Source organism: Paramormyrops kingsleyae, chromosome 20 (genome assembly GCF_048594095.1).
Source record: "Paramormyrops kingsleyae isolate MSU_618 chromosome 20, PKINGS_0.4, whole genome shotgun sequence".
NCBI lineage: Eukaryota > Metazoa > Chordata > Actinopteri > Osteoglossiformes > Mormyridae > Paramormyrops > Paramormyrops kingsleyae.
The window spans coordinates 14,302,563-14,324,190 of NC_132816.1; the positions used below are offsets into that span (position 1 = coordinate 14,302,563).

A 21,628-nucleotide genomic window follows, 5' to 3' on the forward strand; every position below is an offset into this window, starting at 1 on the left:
TTTTTACTACCAAAATAACGATACCTGGAGCAGTGGAAAAGTGCCCTAATTTGTTTAAATTGACCATTTTCATAGTTTTAGAACCTATTTTATAAGTACAAAACTTTCTGTACTATTGAACCTTTCCAGCAAAATATCCAGATGGGTAACACTGTTAAGTGCTGAATGGGCACGGAGTGGACACAGAGGAACGGGAGTCCAGGAAGTCGGGGAAGCAAAGGATTTATTGGGGAAACAAGGGTTTTACTGGGGAAACAGTCAGACACACGGGACAAAACAGGCGGTAACGTCAATGACAGGACTGGGAGAAGACAAACAGGGAGGTACTTAAATATACCAGACTACATTGAACAAAACTGGACACAGCTGGTGACACAGGGATTCCACACAAGGCGGTGAGGGGGAGGGGGCATGGCACAAGGGGATCGGATGAGCGGGGCATGACAAACACTGAAAGTTGCTTTAAATAAAAAGATTTACAGTTAAGCAGCTAAATGTAAACATCAAGGTCTAAACAACACTTTATGTAACACAATAATAAAATAATTTCATATATCACATTTGAGGTTACTGCTAATCTAAAAATAATTGCACAAAAAAACACCTTATACTCAGACATTTTTACTTATAAAATTTAAATGAATAAATATTACAGTTTGTGCAAGTTTTCACAGACATGGTGTCTGGCTCTGTGAGTTAGGAGATGGTCGTGGTTCAAATCCCATGGGGGGCCGTGCGATGTCGCTGTCGTCACTTCAGCAAAGTCCTTAACCCCAAAAGTTTTAGGGACTGCCTGGCCCTGCTTCCTCAGTTGTGTGCTACTTTTGTTAAAAAAACATCCTCAAATAATGTAATCTGCAGTGGAGGTAGGATCCATCAGTTAAGCATGCCATAGATGACACAGTATAAAATATGCACGCTTGTAATTTACTGAATCATATGCACCTTAAAACCATTCACGTGCAACATGGTATTCCTAAATATTTTTTTGGTGAGATTCCAACAATGACACATATTCAAATTCAGGAAATATGACACTGGAATATTTGAGAAACAAAAAAGGAAAGGCAGTACAAACCGTACAAATTACGACAGTTTTGTTGTTACTGCCATAATTTAGCTACTCTTTTATCTTTTTGGCTGTACACAATATGCCTTGAGCTGTCCACCTGGCTCTTCTGTAAATCATTTTAATTAAGCATTGATTGATTTAATTAAGCAAGTTTTCTAATAATGTTACATTTGTAACATTTATCAAATGCAGAGGTTTAAAAATGTTTAAAAGTGCTAAGCGGGCTGCTCAGGATTGTCCATATTTACACGTGCAGTTTCTTCGGTCTTCTGGATAATTAACTTGTTAAGTCTATCTGCATTAATGTTTTTCCCGTTTCTTCGCAGGAACTTCATGAGCTCTGGAAAAGCTTGGTTCAGCCCATTTTTTTCGTACCAGTCCCTCAGTATGCTGTAACACTGCTCCTTAGCATTGTGTGGGTGTTCATTAATGTGCATCTGTATCTGTGCCTCTTTGATGCCAGATCCAACTGCCAGCTCTTTAACCAGCTGCGGGCCAAGTTCTTCCACAATGTCGTACAAGTGGTTCGAGAGGTCGACACCTACAGAAGGTCAGGAGATTCCAGGTTAGCACCAGGCCACTCCGTATGACAATAAATCACTTTCTTAGAGTTTAAGCAAATCTGGGATTGTGAACTGAGGTTGTATTGGTTAAGTCTGCAAGCAATAATATTATGCATATTTAATGCTAACAGTCGTAAATTGTTGTAAATTGTAGTAAATTGTAGTAAATTAAGTAAAAATAAGTAGAAAAGTAGGTGTACTAACCTGGCATTAATGGGATGGGCTAGAAAAGACAAATAAGTTGCACTAGTTACATTTAAATTTTTACATTCACAATTAGTTTACATACTAAACGAGGCATATGATCACCACTAAATAACCTATATCAATGTTGGATCAGGCCAAAGCAGACTAATACCAGATGGTTGAAAATTGCCATGATTGTCGTATACCACATGGGGGCGCTCTGGGTACATTCATTAACCTTTATTTTACCAGGCAAAGCATTACGAACAGTTTCTTATTTACAATGACAATGAGTACCACTGTTTGAGAACCACTAGCTTATATGATCCGACAATGAAAAAAAAAACCCTCACACAAGTAGGACATCAAGATTTATGACAAGAGAAGTGTTTTTTTTTTTAATAGATCTGAGCCAGCATTCTGCCACGTTCCCCCTCCCAAGTTTAGCGTAGAGCGAGTTACTCAGGGTGCTTGTTTATAGATTTACAATTTTCTGTACTTAATGGTATTAACAGTGAGAAGAATGTAGAAAGAGAATTGTGCTAAGATATTCCCCTTACTGAAATATGAGTATCGAGGACTAATTTGCTTACACGTCACAATTATTGTTGTGTTAGTAAAAATTTAATTAATAAAAGAAGAGTGTAAAAAAAACCGTGGGATGGTCTGATCAAAGTGGAGGTACAAGCTGCAGGTTTTCATGAGCTACTGTGTTAAGATCTGAAAACTATTCACAGTTTATTGGATAAGTAGCATAATAAACAAAATATTAAAATGTAATTTAATTAATCATGGCCAGCAGGGTAGTGCGGTGGGTAGCAGTGTTGCTTCACACTTCAGGGACCTGGATTCCGTGTGTGTGGAGTTTGCATGCTATCCCTGTGGGGCTTCCTCCGGTTTCCCCCCACTCCAAAACCATAACTGCCCATATGTGTGTCTTATTGGCCTGTGTGTGTCTGATTGGTGTGTGTGTGTGTCTGATTGGTGTTTGAGTGTGTCTGATTGGTGTTTGAGTGTGTCTGATTGGTGTGTGTGTGTGTCTGATTGGTGTTTGAGTGTGTCTGATTGGTGTGTGAGTGTGTCTGATTGGTGTTTGAGTGTAACTGATTGGTGTGTGAGTGTGTCCTGCAATGGGTTGATGCCCTATTCTGGGTTATTTCAGCAAATGTATGGAATTTAATTAAACTCATTTTTTTAACAATTATACTCAATTAGCTTAATAAGGATGCTGCATTCATGTAAATTCCATCACACATATTTACTAAATATTCAACCATATACATGCAAGCATGAAATGTTACCCACCTCAAATTCAGTCAACTCAACTGGACACTTCTCAACTCCTATTTACAAAAAATGAAGCAAATTAGATATATATTAGATATATATGTACATTTAAAATTAAAATTTGAGGGTCGCTATGCACTTATAACACTTGCTGTTACTAATGGTACTTACCGCTAAAACAGACCATCCGTTTCATCCAGAAATATCCAAGTACAAGTACAAGTACAAGTACAAGTACAAGTACAAGTGTTATGACTGGAATAATCCATTTATGATGGATGTCACCTAAAACAGACAGAAACTATTCAACATCACAATAAAAAAATAATAAAGAAAAACAACACAGTTAGCACTGGACTAAAACAGGGGTAGGCAACTCCGATCCTGGGGTACTGGTATCCAGCAGGCTTTCCATCCTACCTGATGAGTTACTATCTGCCTGTGATCAGATGTGATTCATCAGAGTCCAGGTAGGATGGAAAACCTGCTGGGTACCAGCACTCCAGGATCGGAGTTGCTACCCCTGGACTAAAACAAGCATAACGACACATTGTTGCTCCAGAAAATGTGTTCTGACCAGTGTTTCCCAACCCGGTCCTCAGGGATCCCCTGATGACCCATGTTTTTCTTCACTCTCAGCTCTCTGCCAGACACTCCACATTTTTGCTCCCTCCCAGAGCAAAACGTGGACTGTCTGTGGGTCACCAAGAACCGGATTGGGAAATATTGGTTTAGACAGAAAGGTCAGAGGAAAGAACCTCTGTGACATCATCTGTGACAATTAATTTTTGAACTGATGTGCAGGAAGATAGTGTTGACTGATTGATCACTTATTTGGCCATGTATATAAACGCATGTTGTGTGCTGTCATTTGATCAACATCAAAGCATTCTCACTTTATAGATCGGGATTATAGTGGGAAAATATTAGTGATGTTTCCACTAGTATCTGTGCTTGATTATTATTATTTTTCAAATTACAGCCATATAGAGAAGCATGCAGGAACAATGCATCAGTAGTGTGTGCGTGTGTGTTTACAGAAAGATTTGGTGTTTACCAGTGGGTTCTCCGCACTGAGTGTTCTTTGTGTCTGTGCAGGGTGCAAGGATATTGTGGCCCTCGCATCTTCAAGCAAAAAAGAAAAAAAGTTATTTTTCAGACCAAGACAGTAATATGATTTCAAACATTCTGAAACTGCTGACAAACCAAGCACAAGACCCTTGAACGTAATATAGGTGTACACCAAATAAGTTTTAAAGAACAACTCTTATCATCACATCCAGATAGCGAGGTGAACAATGGCTAATTGAAAAACTATCTGGTTTTTTCCTCCAACATGCTATCTCCACTAAAGCAAACTACCAACTCAGTAAACTACCAGTCGTTGCGGTCTGAAGCTTTTGGATTTGACTGGTTTACCACGTTCCCTTCCAAAACTGATGCAACCAAAGTTTTATTAGTGCACACACACAATATGGGCACCAGTTAGAGAAATCAATTACCCTAACTAATGCATTTAATGCATGGCGTACTCCAGCGTACCCTAGAGGAGACCCCATGCACATCTGCGGCTGGGAGTTGAAGCCCCGACTTTGGAAACCTGAGGCGTCAGTAGTATCCACTGAGCTGTGTTACCAGCAGTTAATAGGTGCCAGAGCTCAGCTCCTGAACCACTGGCAGTGAACTCTGTGATCCAGCACCTCTCAGGTCCACTCCGTCACCTCTAACACTACACCCAATATAATTAAACTTAAAATTCATTTGAGTTAAACTGGAACAAATGCAAACCGAAATGTATAAGAAATGCATATTTATAAAAGCAAAGGAGCAGCATTTGTGGATGCTAATGCTAATGGGAACAAGCAGAGACAGCGAGGAGAGGAGCAGCATTTGTGGAGGCTAATGCTAATGGGAACAAGCAGAGACAGCGAGGAGAGGAGCAGCATTTGTGGAGGCTAATGCTAATGGGAACAAGCAGAGACAGCGAGGAGAGGAGCAGCATTTGTGGAGGCTAATGCTAATGGGAACAAGCAGAGACAGCGAGGAGAGGAGCAGCATTTGTGGAGGCTAATGCTAATGGGAACAAGCAGAGACAGCGAGGAGAGGAGCAGCATTTGTGGATGCTAATCTGCATATGATATAGCCGCAAATTCTTTTTTGTTACATTTTTGGAAAAGTGATGCTGTATGAGTTTCAGGGTCACTTTCTGATCATAAAGATTCTGATCCGAAAACTTTGGCCTAAGTTTTTCTTATGACTCTGTCAGTACTTATTACTCACCTGCTACACAAATTAACTTAGTTATTCAATAATGCACAGAATACAGAAAAATGCAAACTGATTTAAAAAAAAAAAAAAACAGTTTAATGTCACAACTTACTTGTCACAAGGATGGCACTGACAGGTGTCCTGACAGACCCCCCAATATCCTTCCATACACTTGCATTTTGTATTACGTAATGGTGTACACGTCTCTTCTGTTTTCTGATGCACTGGAAGACAAATTGAACTGCTGTCAAAGATCTTATCAGCTGATACAGAGCACCAACACTCGAATAATATGGAAGTTCTGGCTGAAGTCTCTTATGTGTTTTATAAAGATATACATTTAAAGTTGAATGGCAATTAAGAACATAAGAACATAAGAAATGTATAAACGAGAGGAGGCCTTTCAGCCCATCAAGCTCGTTTGGGGAGAACTTAACTAATAGCTCAGAGTTGTTAAAATCTTATCTAGCTCTGATTTAAACGAACCCAGGGTTTTAGCTTCCGCTACACTAGCAGGAAGACTATTCCATACTCTAACTTCCTCAAATTCATTTTAAAATGTTCTCCCGGTAATTTCCACTTATGGCCACGAGTATTTAAACTAATATTGAAGTAGCCAGTTGGCTGAACAGCATCCAGACCTGTTAGAATCTTATATACCTGGATCATGTCCCCCCCTTAGTCTCCTTTGCTCGAGGCTAAACAGATTCAGTTCAGCTAACCTCTCCTCATAAGACATTCCTCTAAGACCAGGAATCATTCTTGTAGCCCTACGTTGAACCTTTTCCAAGGCAGCAATGTCCTTAAGGTATGGTGACTAAACCTGCACACAATATTTTAGGTGGGGTCTTACCAATTGTATAATTGTATAATTGTAGCATCACCTCCCTTGACGTAAACTCCACACACCTAGAGATGTAACCCAACATTCTATTGGTTTTTTTTATTGCATCCCCACACTGGCGAGAGTGGGACATGGAAGCATCAACACACACATCGAGATCTTTCTCGTAATCAGATACCTTTATTTCGGTGGAACCCATAAAATGCCTGTACTCACCTCCGAGTACCGAGTTCAAATGGAACACAGCACATGACTGAGATGTGTACCAACGCCTCTTCTCCACCAAATACAACCCCACATTACAATAGGATGCCAGTCAATCACAAGCCAACCAATCACACACCTAACCTTTCACCTAACCAGCTTTTCGGACAGAGGCTGGGAATGGGGTGGAAATAGGGCAACGATTGAACCTGCAACCCTGCGTGTGGGCTACCCACTGAGTCACAACCTCACTCCATTTAAAAACAGAAACAATTCACTCTTTATGGTACGTACCGTTTGCATTGCATGATCTACACCGCTCACATTCCATCCTGCTATTGGGTTCTTCATAGTACGTGTTTTCCTGGCACTGCTCACACTTTGTCTTATTATCTTTGCCACAGTTCACTGTGACATAATGACCTATTAAAAAGAACAATTACAGAATATCAGTCAATGAGAACCACAATGACACGAGCCACCTTGGGGATTTTGCGAGTGTTTCCCAAAATACACAGGCACGACACCTGGGATACCAGTCCACCACAACAACACATGTACACATAAGCACACACTACAAATAGTACAGGGAAACCAGTGCACCTTTATGTCATTATTTAAATTACATTTACGCATTTATAACTCAGGGTCAATAGCAGTATTACAGAAGATTCCTACCAGGTGGACATTTACAGCATTCTTTCCCCTCCTGATCATAAGCACCATGCTGGCATTGCTCTCTTTTCACACGTCTTCCCTCAAGATGAAATCCTTCCTGAAAGGAAAATGGTGTGGTCGAATGCAAAGCGATCTGGAAATACAAAAAAAAAGAAACTGTAAGTAAAATTACATACGATACGGCCATACCCGGAAACTGTTTGTTATTATTATTATTATCAGGCCTACTGTAACAATTTATTGAACCGAAAATTTATTTTAATTCCGTAATAAGATAGATTAATATAAGATATTAGTATATATTTTGAAATAGATAGGTTTGTAAACATTATTTTAGCGAACTTCAAATAGGCTAAGTGAAAGTGAAAGTGTAATATGATGTTTTCATTTATCATTAACTGCATAAACCCTTATTATATTATATATAAAATCTAGATGCATGATAATTCTGCTAATGTAAAATGCTATTTCTTTGTAAAAATAAAAACTTGATCGTCAACTTGTAAACTCGTAACTTTAAATAAAACACCAGACGGATGTTACATGAGAATACAGCAAAGTGCTCTTACCTCAATAAAAAGAGCTAATACAAGCAGTCCACACTTCATTTTCCCGCAAAACAAGCCACAGTAATTAAACTAAAATAAGCAAACGGGACGCGAAGAGCACACTAGCACAAGGCCAGAGACTCCTCCGTAGTATCGTCTTCTCGCGTAACGATCTAAGAGGGTGTGGTGAGCGTGTCAAACTGAAAGGCAAGGCTGTGGAACGATAGTAAACAGGTTGATTACATGTCTATAGTTGATTACATTAGTCAAAACCTAAGTAAAAAAAAGTAAATTGATGTTAAATACAAGGATGTTTGTCGTGTCCGAGGAGGCGAGGAGGAGTGAAAACCCCAGAGGGGGTCTTAGCGCAGAGAAATCCCCGAAGGGGATTTTATTAGGGAAACCACAGAGGGCAGTAGATCCACAGATCGGACGCGGAACATGCGACATTGTCAGAACTGGGGACGGTGAGACATAGGCATACTAATACGGTGTTTGACCCCCTTTCGCCTTCAGAACTGCCTTAATTCTACGTGGCATTGATTCATCAAGGTGCTGAAAGCATTCTTTAGAAATGTTGGCCCATATTGATAGGATAGCGTCTTGCAGTTGATGGAGATTTGTGGGATGCACATCCAGGGCACGAAGCTCCCGTTCCACCACATCCCAAAGATGCTCTATTGGGTTGAGATCTGGTGACTGTGAGGGCCATTTTAGTACAGTGAACTCATTGTCATGTTCAAGAAACCAATTTGAAATGATTCGAGCTTTGTGACATGGTGCATTATCCTGCTGGAAGTAGCCATCAGAGGATGGGTACATGGTGGTCATAAAGGGATGGACATGGTCAGAAACAATGCTCAGGTAGGCCGTGGCATTTAAACGATGCCCAATTGGCACTAAGGGGCCTAAAGTGTGCCAAGAAAACATCCCCCACACCATTACACCACCACCACCAGCCTGCACAGTGGTAACAAGGCATGATGGATCCATGTTCTCATTCTGTTTATGCCAAATTCTGACTCTACCATTTGAATGTCTCAACAGAAATCGAGACTCATCAGACCAGGCAACATTTTTCCAGTCTTCAACTGTCTAATTTTGGTGAGCTCGTGCAAATTGTAGCCTCTTTTTCCTATTTGTAGTGGAGATGAGTGGTACCTGGTGGGGTCTTCTGCTGTTGTAGCCCATCCGCCTCAAGGTTGTGCGTGTTGTGGCTTCACAAATGCTTTGCTGCATACCTGGGTTGTAACGAGTGGTTATTTCAGTCAAAGTTGCTCTTCTATCAGCTTGAATCAGTCGGCCCATTCTCCTCTGACCTCTAGCATCAACAAGGCATTTTCGCCCACAGGACTGCCGCATACTGGATGTTTTTCCCTTTGCACACCATTCTTTGTAAACCCTAGAAATGCTTGTGCGTGAAAATCCCAGTAACTGAGTAGATTGTGAAATACTCAGACCGGCCCGTCTGGCACCAACAACCATGCCACGCTCAAAATTGCTTAAATCACCTTTCTTTCCCATTCTGACATTCAGTTTGGAGTTCAGGAGATTGTCTTGACCAGGACCACACCCCTAAATGCATTGAAGCAACTGCCATGTGATTGGTTGATTAGATAATTGCATTAATGAGAAATTGAACAGGTGTTCCTAATAATCCTTTAGGTGAGTGTGTATATATATATATAAACTTGTTATCTAACTATGTAATTTGAAACACTACTGTAGCGGCTGGAGGACTTGGGCTATTCAGTGTTTATTATAGGGCAATCCTCCCATCCCTTATCCCTTTCTGCGGATTTTAGAGATAGCGGGAATTTGGGGTAGCCTACCTGCGGAGTGGGCAAAAGGAGAAGTGGTGGCCTCCGCACAACCCTATATATACTGGGGAGCATTAATGGTTTCTCTCTTTTGATTTTGATAGTATTGGGTTCCTGTTTGAGTTTGGCATGGGCTCAGGTGTTCTGACGAGTTCAGCTACCTATCGAGACGTACTATCGAGCCTTTTAGCGCATGTGCAGTTCCGTATGTCTTGGGATTAAGGTTAGGTTTTAGGGGTTTGGGTTAGGGTAAGGGTTTTAGGGGTTTCTGGGGGGTTAGGGTTAGGGTAAGAGTTAGGTTTAGGGCTATCGATTAGCACTACGGTAGCCTAACTCGACAAAGTAGCTCAACTCGACAGAACACTGGCCGTATATGGTACATTAAAGTGTGATATGCATGTTGTGTGTTCATTACAATATGTGCTGAAATCCAGTGGCGGATAAGCTGTACAATAGGCTCTGGGGCAAAAAATGGACCATGCCCCCCCTTTCCAAATTCACACTAAGGCCTGCCTGTGCCAGTTGTAGCAGTTGCAGACGATGAAATTTAAGTAGCCTCCAAATATTGTACCCATCATACACTGCAGTAGTCCCGAAATCCACGAAATTAAGTGTAGTACATTTTTGTATCGACTCCAACCGTGAAATTGTATACATAAAAATAGGAGAAATAACAGTAGCACGTTACAATCTGCAGCACCTTAATCTTTGCGAGTGTTTCGCATTAAGTGCCACATCCCACACATCTTGCGTGATACTCACGCTCACACAAGAAATCGTACGGTAGCCTATATCTACATTATTCCATTATAAACCTAAAATTAGCTACATCAAAAGCGTTGGGGTAGTTTTGCAGACCCTACAGACTATTTACAAAGTAACAAAACTCTTACATACATGTTAATGCGTGTTCTGACTTGTCTTGAATTGAAAATCTGCCAGCCAGCTGACAAAAGTTGGCAACCATGAATAAAATGGCAAGAAGGAAAACGGAAATACAATGATATGACATACACCGGTTTACTCCACCAGCAGTAAAATGAAATTTTCTCCCATGCGGAGGGCCGCATACAAACACTGGTAACGAGGAGTACACGAAGGGCAGATGTGGACTTCATAGTAAGGGAGGGGAAACAGCTGGATCGATATACCCCCAACGAAAGGGCATAGGATGGCCAGCAGTGACCTCTGGTGGCCAAACGGGAACAGGACGGGGTTGAGGGAAACAACACGACACTTGTAGTGGTGTTAATGTTTTTTTTATTGAATTAAAGCAGCTCCACTAAGATCAGCCAAGACTCAGGCTGAAGTAAAGGCTCTTTTTATAAATTCCGAAGAACACTTATGTCTTACAGCCAAGGGCGTAACTTCGGTTTGAACATTGGCGGGTGAGGGGGGTGAAGTATCCACCCATTTAGGGGGAGACATGCATGATTATTGAGGGGGGATGTATTATCCGGTTTTGATTATTGGGAGGTTACAACCCCTATCCCTCTCGTAATTTACGAACATGCTAACAGCACATGCGACTTCATGCGTCTCAAATGTCCAATAATTCAGGCAAATATGGAAATGCAAAGTACACAGCAGGTACGCCACTGTAAGAAAACACTGAAATTAGTCTGACCCAGATTGGTTTTATATATAGATGAATAAGACCTCCATTATGCCTGGTAATCCCAGGATTTACATTACAGAGAGATTTGTGAAATACATATATGAAATAAATATACGTGCTACATTTTAAACGTTTTATTAATACGGTATTTTATGTTTGCAGAATGTCTTAATTATAAACCGTGCAGCACGCGCAGCCGCGGGCATTCCCCTCTAAGGAAGCTGCGAAGACGTTAAGCTGCGATTAAAAGTCAACTTCAGCCAAGGAAGAAGACGCTCTTAAAAAGCCAAACGAATCGGAAACTGCCAATAATTAGCTGGCTTCAGCCTGGTAATATGCTGGGGGGGGAAAGCGTACCACTAAACATGGTTACGATCTCCAGAGTGACGTATCTTCGTGAGGAATTTCTACGTACAAGTATGCTGATCGTACTGTAAATCTTTACAATTGCAAAAAAATAAAAAATAGCAGAGCCCATAGGACAGCGTTCTCGGGCTCCACCTTCCAGGGGAATTACTTTCTTCCCTTACATGCCTAGAGAACAAGCAGTCTGCCAAGTCTCTGCTTATTTACTGAATAGCTCCTTTTTTGGTGTTGCATTTAAAATCGGGGCGCTCTGTGTAGGGGAATTATAAGGGTGAGGAGGAAGGGGGATTAAACTTCTCTGCATGTGTGAAGGTGAACATTAATTAAAGTACAGTATAACTGCAGAGGAGATTAGTTCATGTTAATTCAAAATGCATTTGCCTACTAACTGAATGAAACTAAGACCACATGCGATCACTGAATGACCTGGTTTAACGCCGATTCTTAAAATACTTTTACAAATATCACATTTCTTAGAAAAACACCTTTCAACTATTTATAGTTCTGTAACGGTCAGTGGATGGGCAGTCTTCTGGGACAAGGTTTGAGAATAAGTATGTTTGTTTGGACTTAAGCATAGTGATTTTGGAGTTGCAAGCTAAATTTATTTTTTTGACAAACAATCTACATTCCCAGCATTTTTAAGGTATCAACCTGTACCGACGAATTCAAAACCGTTTTTAAACGCAGGAGACGTAAACAGAGAAATGTACACTTTACACTAAACTGCTGCGCTTCATTTAATGTTTCATTCAATGCCCGAATTCTGCAAGGCATTTGAAAAGTAAACAGGAAAACAAGACTGCTGTGACATCGGCCGGCTTGGCACTGGAAGCAGAAGAGCAGACGTCAGAGGTTTAAAATGACGTTGAACAAAAGGTTTACAATTTCAGGCGCAGGAGAACCTGTATGTTAGGCAAATATTACCAATATCTCATTACTAATAATTAATTTACAGAAATGAATAATCTGCTACATTTTGGTACCGTAATTTATCAAAATGTCTGGAATATTATTTTAAACTATTTCAATCTAAAACATAGTATTTTTTTGTTAATTGTGACAAATGAAAGGAAATTCAAAAAAGAAAAATGCTTAAAGAAGGGATTATCACTGTGTTTTTTTGTCAAGCTGAAAATATAAAATTAGGTGGTACCCTCTCTGAAAAAAAAGAGTACCACCTAAAAGCACACCCCACAGCTCTGAACAATAATGAGAAATAACAATTACAACAAAATTATATTTTGATGCTACTTTCTCTTTTGTAATATTTGCAGATATAATGTTGTACATTTTAGAATAGATTTCAAAAGTGATACTGTATGTTAAAGTTGACATGGACACTTTCCTGTTAACTTCACTGTGTGTCTTTTTGAGTATTTACAGGGAGGCGCTTGTGTCTCCAGAAAGCTATGAAAGAAACCCTGACCAAAGATAGGATCAGCCGGTTACGTCACCTGATATTCACCATGCAGGTCGACCAAAGTGAGCCTAACTTTGGTTTAACAGCTGACAGAGTTGATAGAATCAGGCACAACTCTTCCCTGAATTCCCAGAGACAAGCTAGAATCGCATGTACATAGATTTTTATTATCGTTACACCGAACATAGGCAGTGACCACTGGACATGCCCCTTCCACTGTGAAATCCCAAGCTTGGCCCAAGATACAGGCTTCCATGTGGAACACTAGCCCCCCTGTCTTTATTCAACAAACTTCATTATTTTGCACATCCATCCATCCATCCATCCATCCATCTATCTATCTATCTTCCAACTGCATACCCAGTACAGAGTCAGGAGCCAATCCTCCAATCATCACAGGCCATTCTTCTTTATACCTTAATATGATTATAAAGTCAAAGTGAGCATACGATTGAAAAGACTTTTCCCGCCATTCTTGTGTGCACACTTCTTTGATGGGATTGTATCTGTAGTACATCGAAGTATAAAATATCATGCTACATTCAAAACACTGAAATACCCCTCTTTTTCCTAACTGATTGAATTGTAACACTGAATAGGGTCAGCATTGTTCACCCAATGAACAACTCCATCTGGTGAACAGAACCTTAGATTTCACAAGTGAGCAGAATGAAACGTCATATTAAAGGAAACTGCAACACGTTGTTACTTAATTATACGTTCCGACATCGGCTAATAAATATGCCTGTGGTATATGTATTTTTCTTCATTGTCAGTGATAAAGAATGGTATTGAGATGATGACACACAGAGCTATTTGACAAATGCTTTGACAAAAGCTATTTTAACACAGTCTGAGCGTTCCCATTGGCCTAAAAGGAACAGTCCAATACAAATAAAGGCATCTCTAGCAGGAGCGAATGCCTATTATACTGTCTAACATTCATTCTTTTTCTTGTTCATCCTTTGATGGCTTAATGCTGGCTGGGAGGTGTTGAGCATAGATGCGTGTGTGGGTAGGGGGGCGGCCCGTGAGGGGGGGCGGCCCGTGTTTATGTCTCAGGAAGCTGAGATCTGCTGTACTCCGAAAGATGGACACGGGTGGAATGCCTAGGATGGGAGCTGGGGGCCTGTTTAGGGCCACCCGAATTGGACTTTTTTCCCCCCAGTCATCCCTATAAGGCAGTGCTAGAGAGAGGCAGAGGATGGCCAGTGGTGTGTAATCCTTGTTTGGGTTGTGGGAGGGGGAATCGCGGGGAAGGGGGGTCTACATAAACGCACCCTTGGCCGACGTTCCGTACACCATCCTCAGGCGGCAAACCCCGGCCAAGCACTGTCAGGGTAAGTACAGCTACTCTCCATCACACTTTTTTTACTCGTAACTAGTGCTCTGCTCCAGGGTCTTACTGCACTGGAAAAGTCATAATCGACAGATCGGCTAATTAAGGCTGGTGGCTTGCTTAGTATTTTCCATTCCAGTGGAATACAGGTGTTGGGACGTGCCGGTGTTGGCAGGCTGGCTAATCGATTGCTTGTATACGGATAAGCTGTGCATGTACAGAAATGAAGGCTGCTGGTCTTGTTCTAATAAAAAACAGTGATGCTATTTATTGAATTTGTTGTAAGACATGTATTCATTTTGAAACATTTCAGTTTGTGTATTGAGCAATATTGGGAAAAAAACTATCAAAAACTATATACATATATATTTTTTAAGCTGATAAGCTCCACAGTTCATACTTTTCAGATAAAATCTGTTTTTTTAAAAAAAAAAAAAAAAAAGCCAGGGAGACAGAACAATTCAACAAGTTGTTCTGTCATTGGGGGGGGGGGGGGGAGAATTGAAATTGAGGCTTTTTATGACTGCGGTAGATTTGCAGCTGATTGTCACGGCAACCAGTTTTTCTTGAATAAACAGGAAATCCACAGTGTCTCTCACCTCAGTGGCCGCCTGCTGCCGTACAGCCAGCGCGAGCAGATCTAACAACCACCTGATCCTTAGCATGGAGCATTAGCGCGCTAACATCTGCAGCGGCTCCGTCCGGCTACGGCGCCCAAGCTTGTGCAGTGTGCACCAAGTTTAGGATTTATTACTAAATATGGTCCTCCAGGATTCCTGCAGACGGCGTAGCCTCTACCCCCTCCATTCCATTTTTTTTTTTGGATGCTGCAGGAAGGCAGGGCCAGAGAGAGGTTGTGCATAGCTGAAGACAAACCCATGTCCAAATAATTTCCTAATTAGGAAGTTTTCCCATGGTAGCGTAGCCATTCATTAACAGAAAGTAGCACAATCTGCTTTGGCTAGTATACTGTAAGGGTGGTGCTCTGTGGCATTCTGCTTTTCGAAGTGTTCCTGAAATATCTGAAGGCATGAGTCTACTGTGAAATCATATTATAAGAAGCTAATTTGCCTTTTGTGCATTTTGATTATACTTTCTTTATAAACTGAAATCTCTATAAATCTTTACAAATTAAATGTTTACCGAATTGTTAGTAGTAGTACAGATAATTCCTTATAAGGTTTTACATTGAAAAGCCTTTGTATTAGCACAAAAATATTGCTTGTACAATTTAGTGGTATTTCAAATATTATATTATTTAGATATTTTTTTTTAAGTTGTTGAGAGGGTGTGGTCCCTCCAAAGAGGGCAAAACGCACACATGCATGCATGGAGAAAATGTCAGTGGAGGTCAGCCTGGGCAGCGGCGGGGGTGGGATGCCAGTCCATCAGAGGGCACGGGGCAGGGGGACACCCTGGACGGGATGCCAGTCCATCACAGGGCACGGGGCAGGGGGACACCCTGGACGGGATGCCAGTCCATCACAGGGCACGGGGCAGGGGGACACCCTGGATGGGATGCCAGTCCATCACAGGGCACGGGGCAGGGGACACCCTGGATGGGATGCCAGTCCATCACAGGGCACGGGGCAGGGGGACACCCTGGATGGGATGCCAGTCCATCACAGGGCACGGGGCAGGGGACACCCTGGATGGGATGCCAGTCCATCACAGGGCACGGGGCAGGGGGACACCCTGGATGGGATGCCAGTCCATCACAGGGCACGGGGCAGGGGACACCCTGGACGGGATGCCAGAGCAAGCACGAGTGGCCACAAACACTGAGGTCTCTGACAGCCAGTGACTGTCTCCCTGCAGTGATTGTCTCTCGTTTGAGTGAAGAGAGCAAAGCGGATCGAAGACAATGTGTGACGAAGAAGAGAGCACCGCCCTCGTGTGCGATAATGGATCAGGTCTCTGCAAGGCAGGCTTTGCCGGGGACGACGCGCCCAGAGCCGTCTTCCCCTCCATCGTGGGCCGTCCCAGACACCAGGTCAGCTGGCACCGCCGCCGCAGCGGCACCGTTTGCACCCCCTGCCGCAGCCCCCCCTTAATGCGATGACATGCACACCGTCAGCATGTCTGTCTCCCCAGGGAGTGATGGTGGGAATGGGCCAGAAGGACAGCTACGTGGGCGACGAAGCACAGAGCAAACGAGGTATCCTGACCCTGAAGTACCCCATCGAACACGGCATCATCACAAACTGGGACGACATGGAGAAGGTAAGGAAATAAAAGGTCCTGATTTACGAAGCCCTTGTCACTAGACCCCATTGAAGAAGATCTACAAAGCCACTTCAAGCTTAAGGATCAAGTCAAGACACAGCTAGATATTTACTATCAATAACTACTGAATAATGGTCACATATTCAGCGTATTCTATGATCTTAATTAACCTTCTAATCCATATATCATGCTGAAAGTTCCACCAGCAAACCTCAGAACGTTTGTCGTTTTTGGATCATGATATCAAAACAATTTAAGGTACATCCTGACCAGCTAGAGTCATGCTTTGGTTTTCAGAGGCCAATATGGTATTTTATTAATAGCAGTGTAGACTAGTAATGCAGGATAAGAAATATGCACAAAGGAAACAGCATGTGGTCAGTGAGGCATCACATTCTCAGAACAGTGACTAATTACTGATGACTAGTGTGGCACGTTTTACAAGCTCATCCAAAGACCGTAGTCACACTTCAACAGATGGCCAAATATTATGAAATAGTAATATTTTAATATTTATTTTGCAGACATGTTTTAATTTTGATGTGCCTCCATACAAGTAGACTGCAAGCTGTCTGTATGCGGATAAGCTGTGCATGTACAGAAATGAAGGTTGCTGGTCTTGTTCTAATAAAAACCCCAGTTTCTCTTTTGTTGTACAAGTTTCCAAGTGATGCTATTTATAGAATTTGTTGTAAGACATGTATTGCTACATTAAACATTTCAGTTTGTGTATTGAGCAATATTGGGAATATATATATATATATATATATATATATATATATATATATATATATATATATACATATATATTTTTTAAGCTGATAAGCTCCACAGTTCATACTTTTCAGATAAAATCTGTGTTTTTTTTTCTTTTTCTTTTAAAGCCAGGGAGACTGAGAACAATTCAACAAGTTGCTCTGTTATGGTGGGGGTGGGGGGGGGGGATTGAAATTGAGGCTTTTTATGGCTGCGGTAGATTTGCAGCTGATTGTCACGGCAACCAGTTTTTCTTGAAAAAACAGGAAATCCACAGTTGTCTCCATTTTAATATTTACTTTGCAGAGATGTTTTAACTTTGATGTGCCTCCATGCTAGCAGACTGCAAGCTGAGCTCTGACTGGTCTGTGATGTGTTTGCCTGTAGATCTGGCACCACTCTTTCTACAACGAGCTTCGCGTCGCCCCCGAGGAACACCCCACCCTGCTGACCGAGGCACCCCTGAACCCCAAAGCTAACAGAGAGAAGATGACTCAGGTAATGCCCAACGGCTTCTGGACTTTGCAGAGCTTCTGGGGGAGATTTGATTGCACTGTTCCCAACTAAATCATGAAGCCCTACCTACCAAGTACCCAACCGTAGCCGCTACCATATAGAGTCATTATTCTATTTGCCGCTGTCTTTATTTCAAACGCTGCTCTAAAAATGCACCTCCACACTTTACATCACTGTTACTGCTCTTTTGCTGTTTTTGCACCACTGATTATTGCATATTGTATAGAGGTTTAGGGTACATTGTCACGATCACATGGCATCCTGTCCCAGATGCCTTTTGTGTTGTCTTGAGTAACCTGACCCTAAAAGAAGATAAATGGTGAAGGAAAGTAGGATGACAGAGCTCCTGATTTTTCATCAGTTTAGTCTAAGACACTCCAGTGGCTTGTACTACGAAGCGGGGTTACTGGCTTATCGGGTACTGGGAAACTTGTCGGATTTAAGGTGGTCTGGGCAAAATGTAAGTGAACGAATATCAAGTATATTTAAACCATGGTACCTTAAATCCGACAAGTTACCCCGATAAGCCAGTAACCCCGCTTCGTAGTACAGGCCCCAGTTGTTCGCAGTCCGAGGTTTTTATTTGCGCAAATAACATGCAAATATTGTCCTGTTTTAGATCATGTTTGAAACCTTCAATGTTCCCGCCATGTATGTGGCCATTCAAGCAGTGCTGTCTCTCTACGCTTCTGGTCGCACCACTGGTGAGCTTGACTTCAGCCTCGCTTCAACATTCACTGCCTCTTTGATTGTATTTGAGGATATTAATAACCAGGGTCCCGCTCCCATCAGGTATTGTCCTCGACTCTGGTGATGGTGTCACCCATAATGTCCCCATTTACGAGGGCTACGCTCTGCCCCACGCCATCATGCGTCTGGACCTGGCTGGCCGTGATCTCACAGACTACCTCATGAAGATCCTGACCGAGCGAGGCTACTCATTCGTCACTACCGGTGAGCAGGGCCAAATCCGTGCATTTGTCAGCAGTTTCGCACTCTGAAGGACCCTTTGAAACTTTCCGGCTAGGGTAGGGACTTCCCGGCACTAAATGAGATATTTCTTTCATGTGCAGCTGAGAGGGAAATCGTCCGTGACATCAAGGAGAAGCTCTGCTATGTTGCCCTGGACTTTGAAAATGAAATGGCTACCGCCGCCACATCATCCTCCCTGGAAAAGAGCTACGAGCTTCCTGATGGCCAGGTCATCACCATCGGCAACGAGAGGTTCCGCTGTCCCGAGACCCTCTTCCAGCCTTCTTTCATCGGTATCCTATCCCTGCCACCATCTACACAGCTACACACCCCCTAACGTCTCTCTTTCTTGATGCTTCGTGCGATTGTCTGACCAGCTGCCGTAACCCCCAGGTATGGAATCTGCCGGAATTCACGAGACCACCTACAACAGCATCATGAAGTGTGACATCGACATCCGTAAGGACCTGTATGCAAACAATGTCCTGTCTGGAGGAACCACAATGTACCCTGGGATTGCTGACAGGATGCAGAAGGAGATCACCGCTCTGGCTCCCAGCACCATGAAGATCAAAGTGAGTATTACACCAAATCTTGACTGATTTTGACACAATTCCCAGAGTTATTTGCATCTTTTGAGAATAGCATGTTGGAGGAAACAGCAAAAATATTCTAAGTAAACATGACTGAACTTAAGCTCAGATAAAAGAAAAGACTTGCAAATAATGTCACACCAATGGGTCAAAAAGCTGGCAGCCCTTGTAATCTGATTCATCAAGCTCATGTATCTCATCTGACTTAATATGAATCTCCAGATCATCGCACCACCCGAGCGCAAGTACTCCGTTTGGATTGGAGGTTCCATTCTGGCGTCGCTCTCCACCTTCCAGCAGATGTGGATCAGCAAGCAGGAGTATGACGAGGCCGGCCCATCCATCGTCCACCGCAAATGCTTCTAAAGCCTCCAGCCTTTCCAGTGATGCCCTCTCTGCCTTCAGTCTTGCTTTTCTGCCTCTTTCTGTCTTCTCTTTGTCCCCGTAGCTTTTCCTCCCCCTCTTTGCACTGCTACTTCTGAATGGATGTTTTTGTTTTCGAATGAATTAAACCTCGACATGCTCGGGCATGTCGGAAACCATAAAAGAACAGGAGAACCAAAGCTCATAGGCGCCCTCATGTGTTCAGATGCTGAAAATGAACTTTGCAGATGTTGCATGTGTTCAATCACCGCTGTATGCTTCGAGTTACAGTTTAAGGATGGTTACATTGAGAACACTCCAGGAAGGAATAAAGCTCTTCAAAAACTGAAGCTTGTCTGTCTGATATATATATATATATATCACACTTTTGACATATTCAACTGAATCTGCAGTCATTCAAAATGCATGTTCAACATTACTCCTCAGACTACACCATAAGGTGTAGTTTCAGTTACGGAGCAACACTACCTTTGCATGCAGCAATAACTCCCAGTGACACAACAACAACAACAACAATAATAATAATAATAATGCTGCATACACCTTACATATAGGCTATATGTATAAAAATAAGAGTCAAGGCACGTAACATACAAACTAGCAAATGATAAAACGGCAACAGGAGACAAACAACCATAACCCCTGTCTTGACATATGGATATGTGTCTTACAAACTATCTTTTTTTCTTTTCTTTTTCCTGGGAAAGACTAAAGGAAATATAAAACAGAAGAAAGAAAAAGATAATAATAATAAAATCAACTAAAGAATAAAGTCAAATGACTGAACCACTAGGTGGTATTACGCAGCATATATGTGCAGACAGCTGAGGTGACATAATGCACTTTGCCCAAAGTGGTGGGCATGTGTGTGTCTTTCTGTGTGTTGGGGAAGAGAAAAGTGATACATTGGGGGGTAGAGAACGAAGACAGGAGAGGTGGGAGCAAAAGGAAGATTGATGGGGGGGTGGTTGTTTGGTCAACCTAGACAGGCTGGGCCCAGCATACACTGTGTGCGGACCAGAGGGGGCCGCCCCCCACCCGTGACACCCCCACCCCAGGCAGACCACACCCCACACGTCATGCTACCCCTATTCTAGGAAGAGTTTTTTTTTTAGTCTTTAGTCTGTATGAATGGGAGAGAAACGCTGACCTGGTGTGATGCACTAAAAGAAGCAGGTCATGCAGGTTGGTCCAGTCTGGGGTGGGAGAGATCAGTAGGCAGGAAAGCGGCCACTGGGGGGCAGCTCAGAGACCCACCCCCTCAGAGGAGGGGCAAAAGGGAGGGGAGGCAGTAGGACAAACTAGGATCTTTGGGAAGAGGCGGGATTGTGGGGCTGGTGATGTCAATATAGGAAAAAAGGAAGGAAGGAAGGAATGCATATATATATATATATTGTGGGTGATGAGAGGTTGCGCAATTGTAAAAGAAAATGATATGCAAAAAAGATGAAGATTATATATATAAATAAATAAAAAGCATGCAGTGAGCACAAATATATATATGTGTGTAAAATTGTAGCCTACTCATATTTAAAATCTGTTAGAACCATGTTCCACCTGTGCCCTGTTGATTTCCAATCGCACCTGTACCCGCGAATGAGATTTTAGAATATTTTTCACCTGTTCCATTAAAACTTGCGGGTTACTCGTCGAGTACTCGAACCCGTGCAGGATTCTAGTAGTCACGTCTCCATTTCCCTTGAGGAAAGCTCTTAGTCTCTGAAAAAAAAGTGCTCCAGGGCTGGCAGATGAATTCGGAAACCCTGCGATCAGACCCCAGGCTTCACTTTCATCACAGCGGGCGCGTGTTTCAAAGCAGAGCGTGATGGGATGCATGCTGGTACTCAGACTTGCAACAGCAAAAAAAAAAAAAAGCATAATTTCATGACAGCTTATAAAGTGTAAGTTCTTTATTAAAACAACAGATGAACAAAAATCAGATATTCAAAATACTGTCTTCATTGT

General features: G+C 42.2%; 2 protein-coding genes across 2 annotated transcripts; one reads left to right on the forward strand and one right to left on the reverse strand.

The window, feature by feature from the left end:
* Window positions 1-206: 206 nt before the first annotated feature.
* Window positions 207-8,024, reverse strand: LOC111853643 (tumor necrosis factor receptor superfamily member 6). Its single transcript, XM_023830786.2, has 9 exons — window positions 7,672-8,024; window positions 7,103-7,235; window positions 6,719-6,847; window positions 5,489-5,600; window positions 4,166-4,233; window positions 3,280-3,393; window positions 3,127-3,164; window positions 1,840-1,858; window positions 207-1,613 (listed from the first exon to the last, which is right to left on the reverse strand). Exons 1-9 carry the CDS (start codon window positions 7,708-7,710, stop codon window positions 1,288-1,290), a joined length of 978 nt encoding a protein of 325 aa, XP_023686554.2. The 5' UTR covers window positions 7,711-8,024; the 3' UTR covers window positions 207-1,287.
* A 6,050-nt stretch (window positions 8,025-14,074) lies between these two features.
* On the forward strand, window positions 14,075-19,992 carry acta2 (actin alpha 2, smooth muscle). Its single transcript, XM_023830902.2, has 9 exons — window positions 14,075-14,217; window positions 16,035-16,209; window positions 16,311-16,439; window positions 17,586-17,696; window positions 18,334-18,418; window positions 18,507-18,668; window positions 18,788-18,979; window positions 19,080-19,261; window positions 19,502-19,992. The coding sequence occupies exons 2-9, from the start codon at window positions 16,081-16,083 to the stop codon at window positions 19,643-19,645; spliced, it is 1,134 nt and encodes a 377-aa protein (XP_023686670.1). The 5' UTR covers window positions 14,075-14,217; window positions 16,035-16,080; the 3' UTR covers window positions 19,646-19,992.
* Window positions 19,993-21,628: the final 1,636 nt, after the last annotated feature.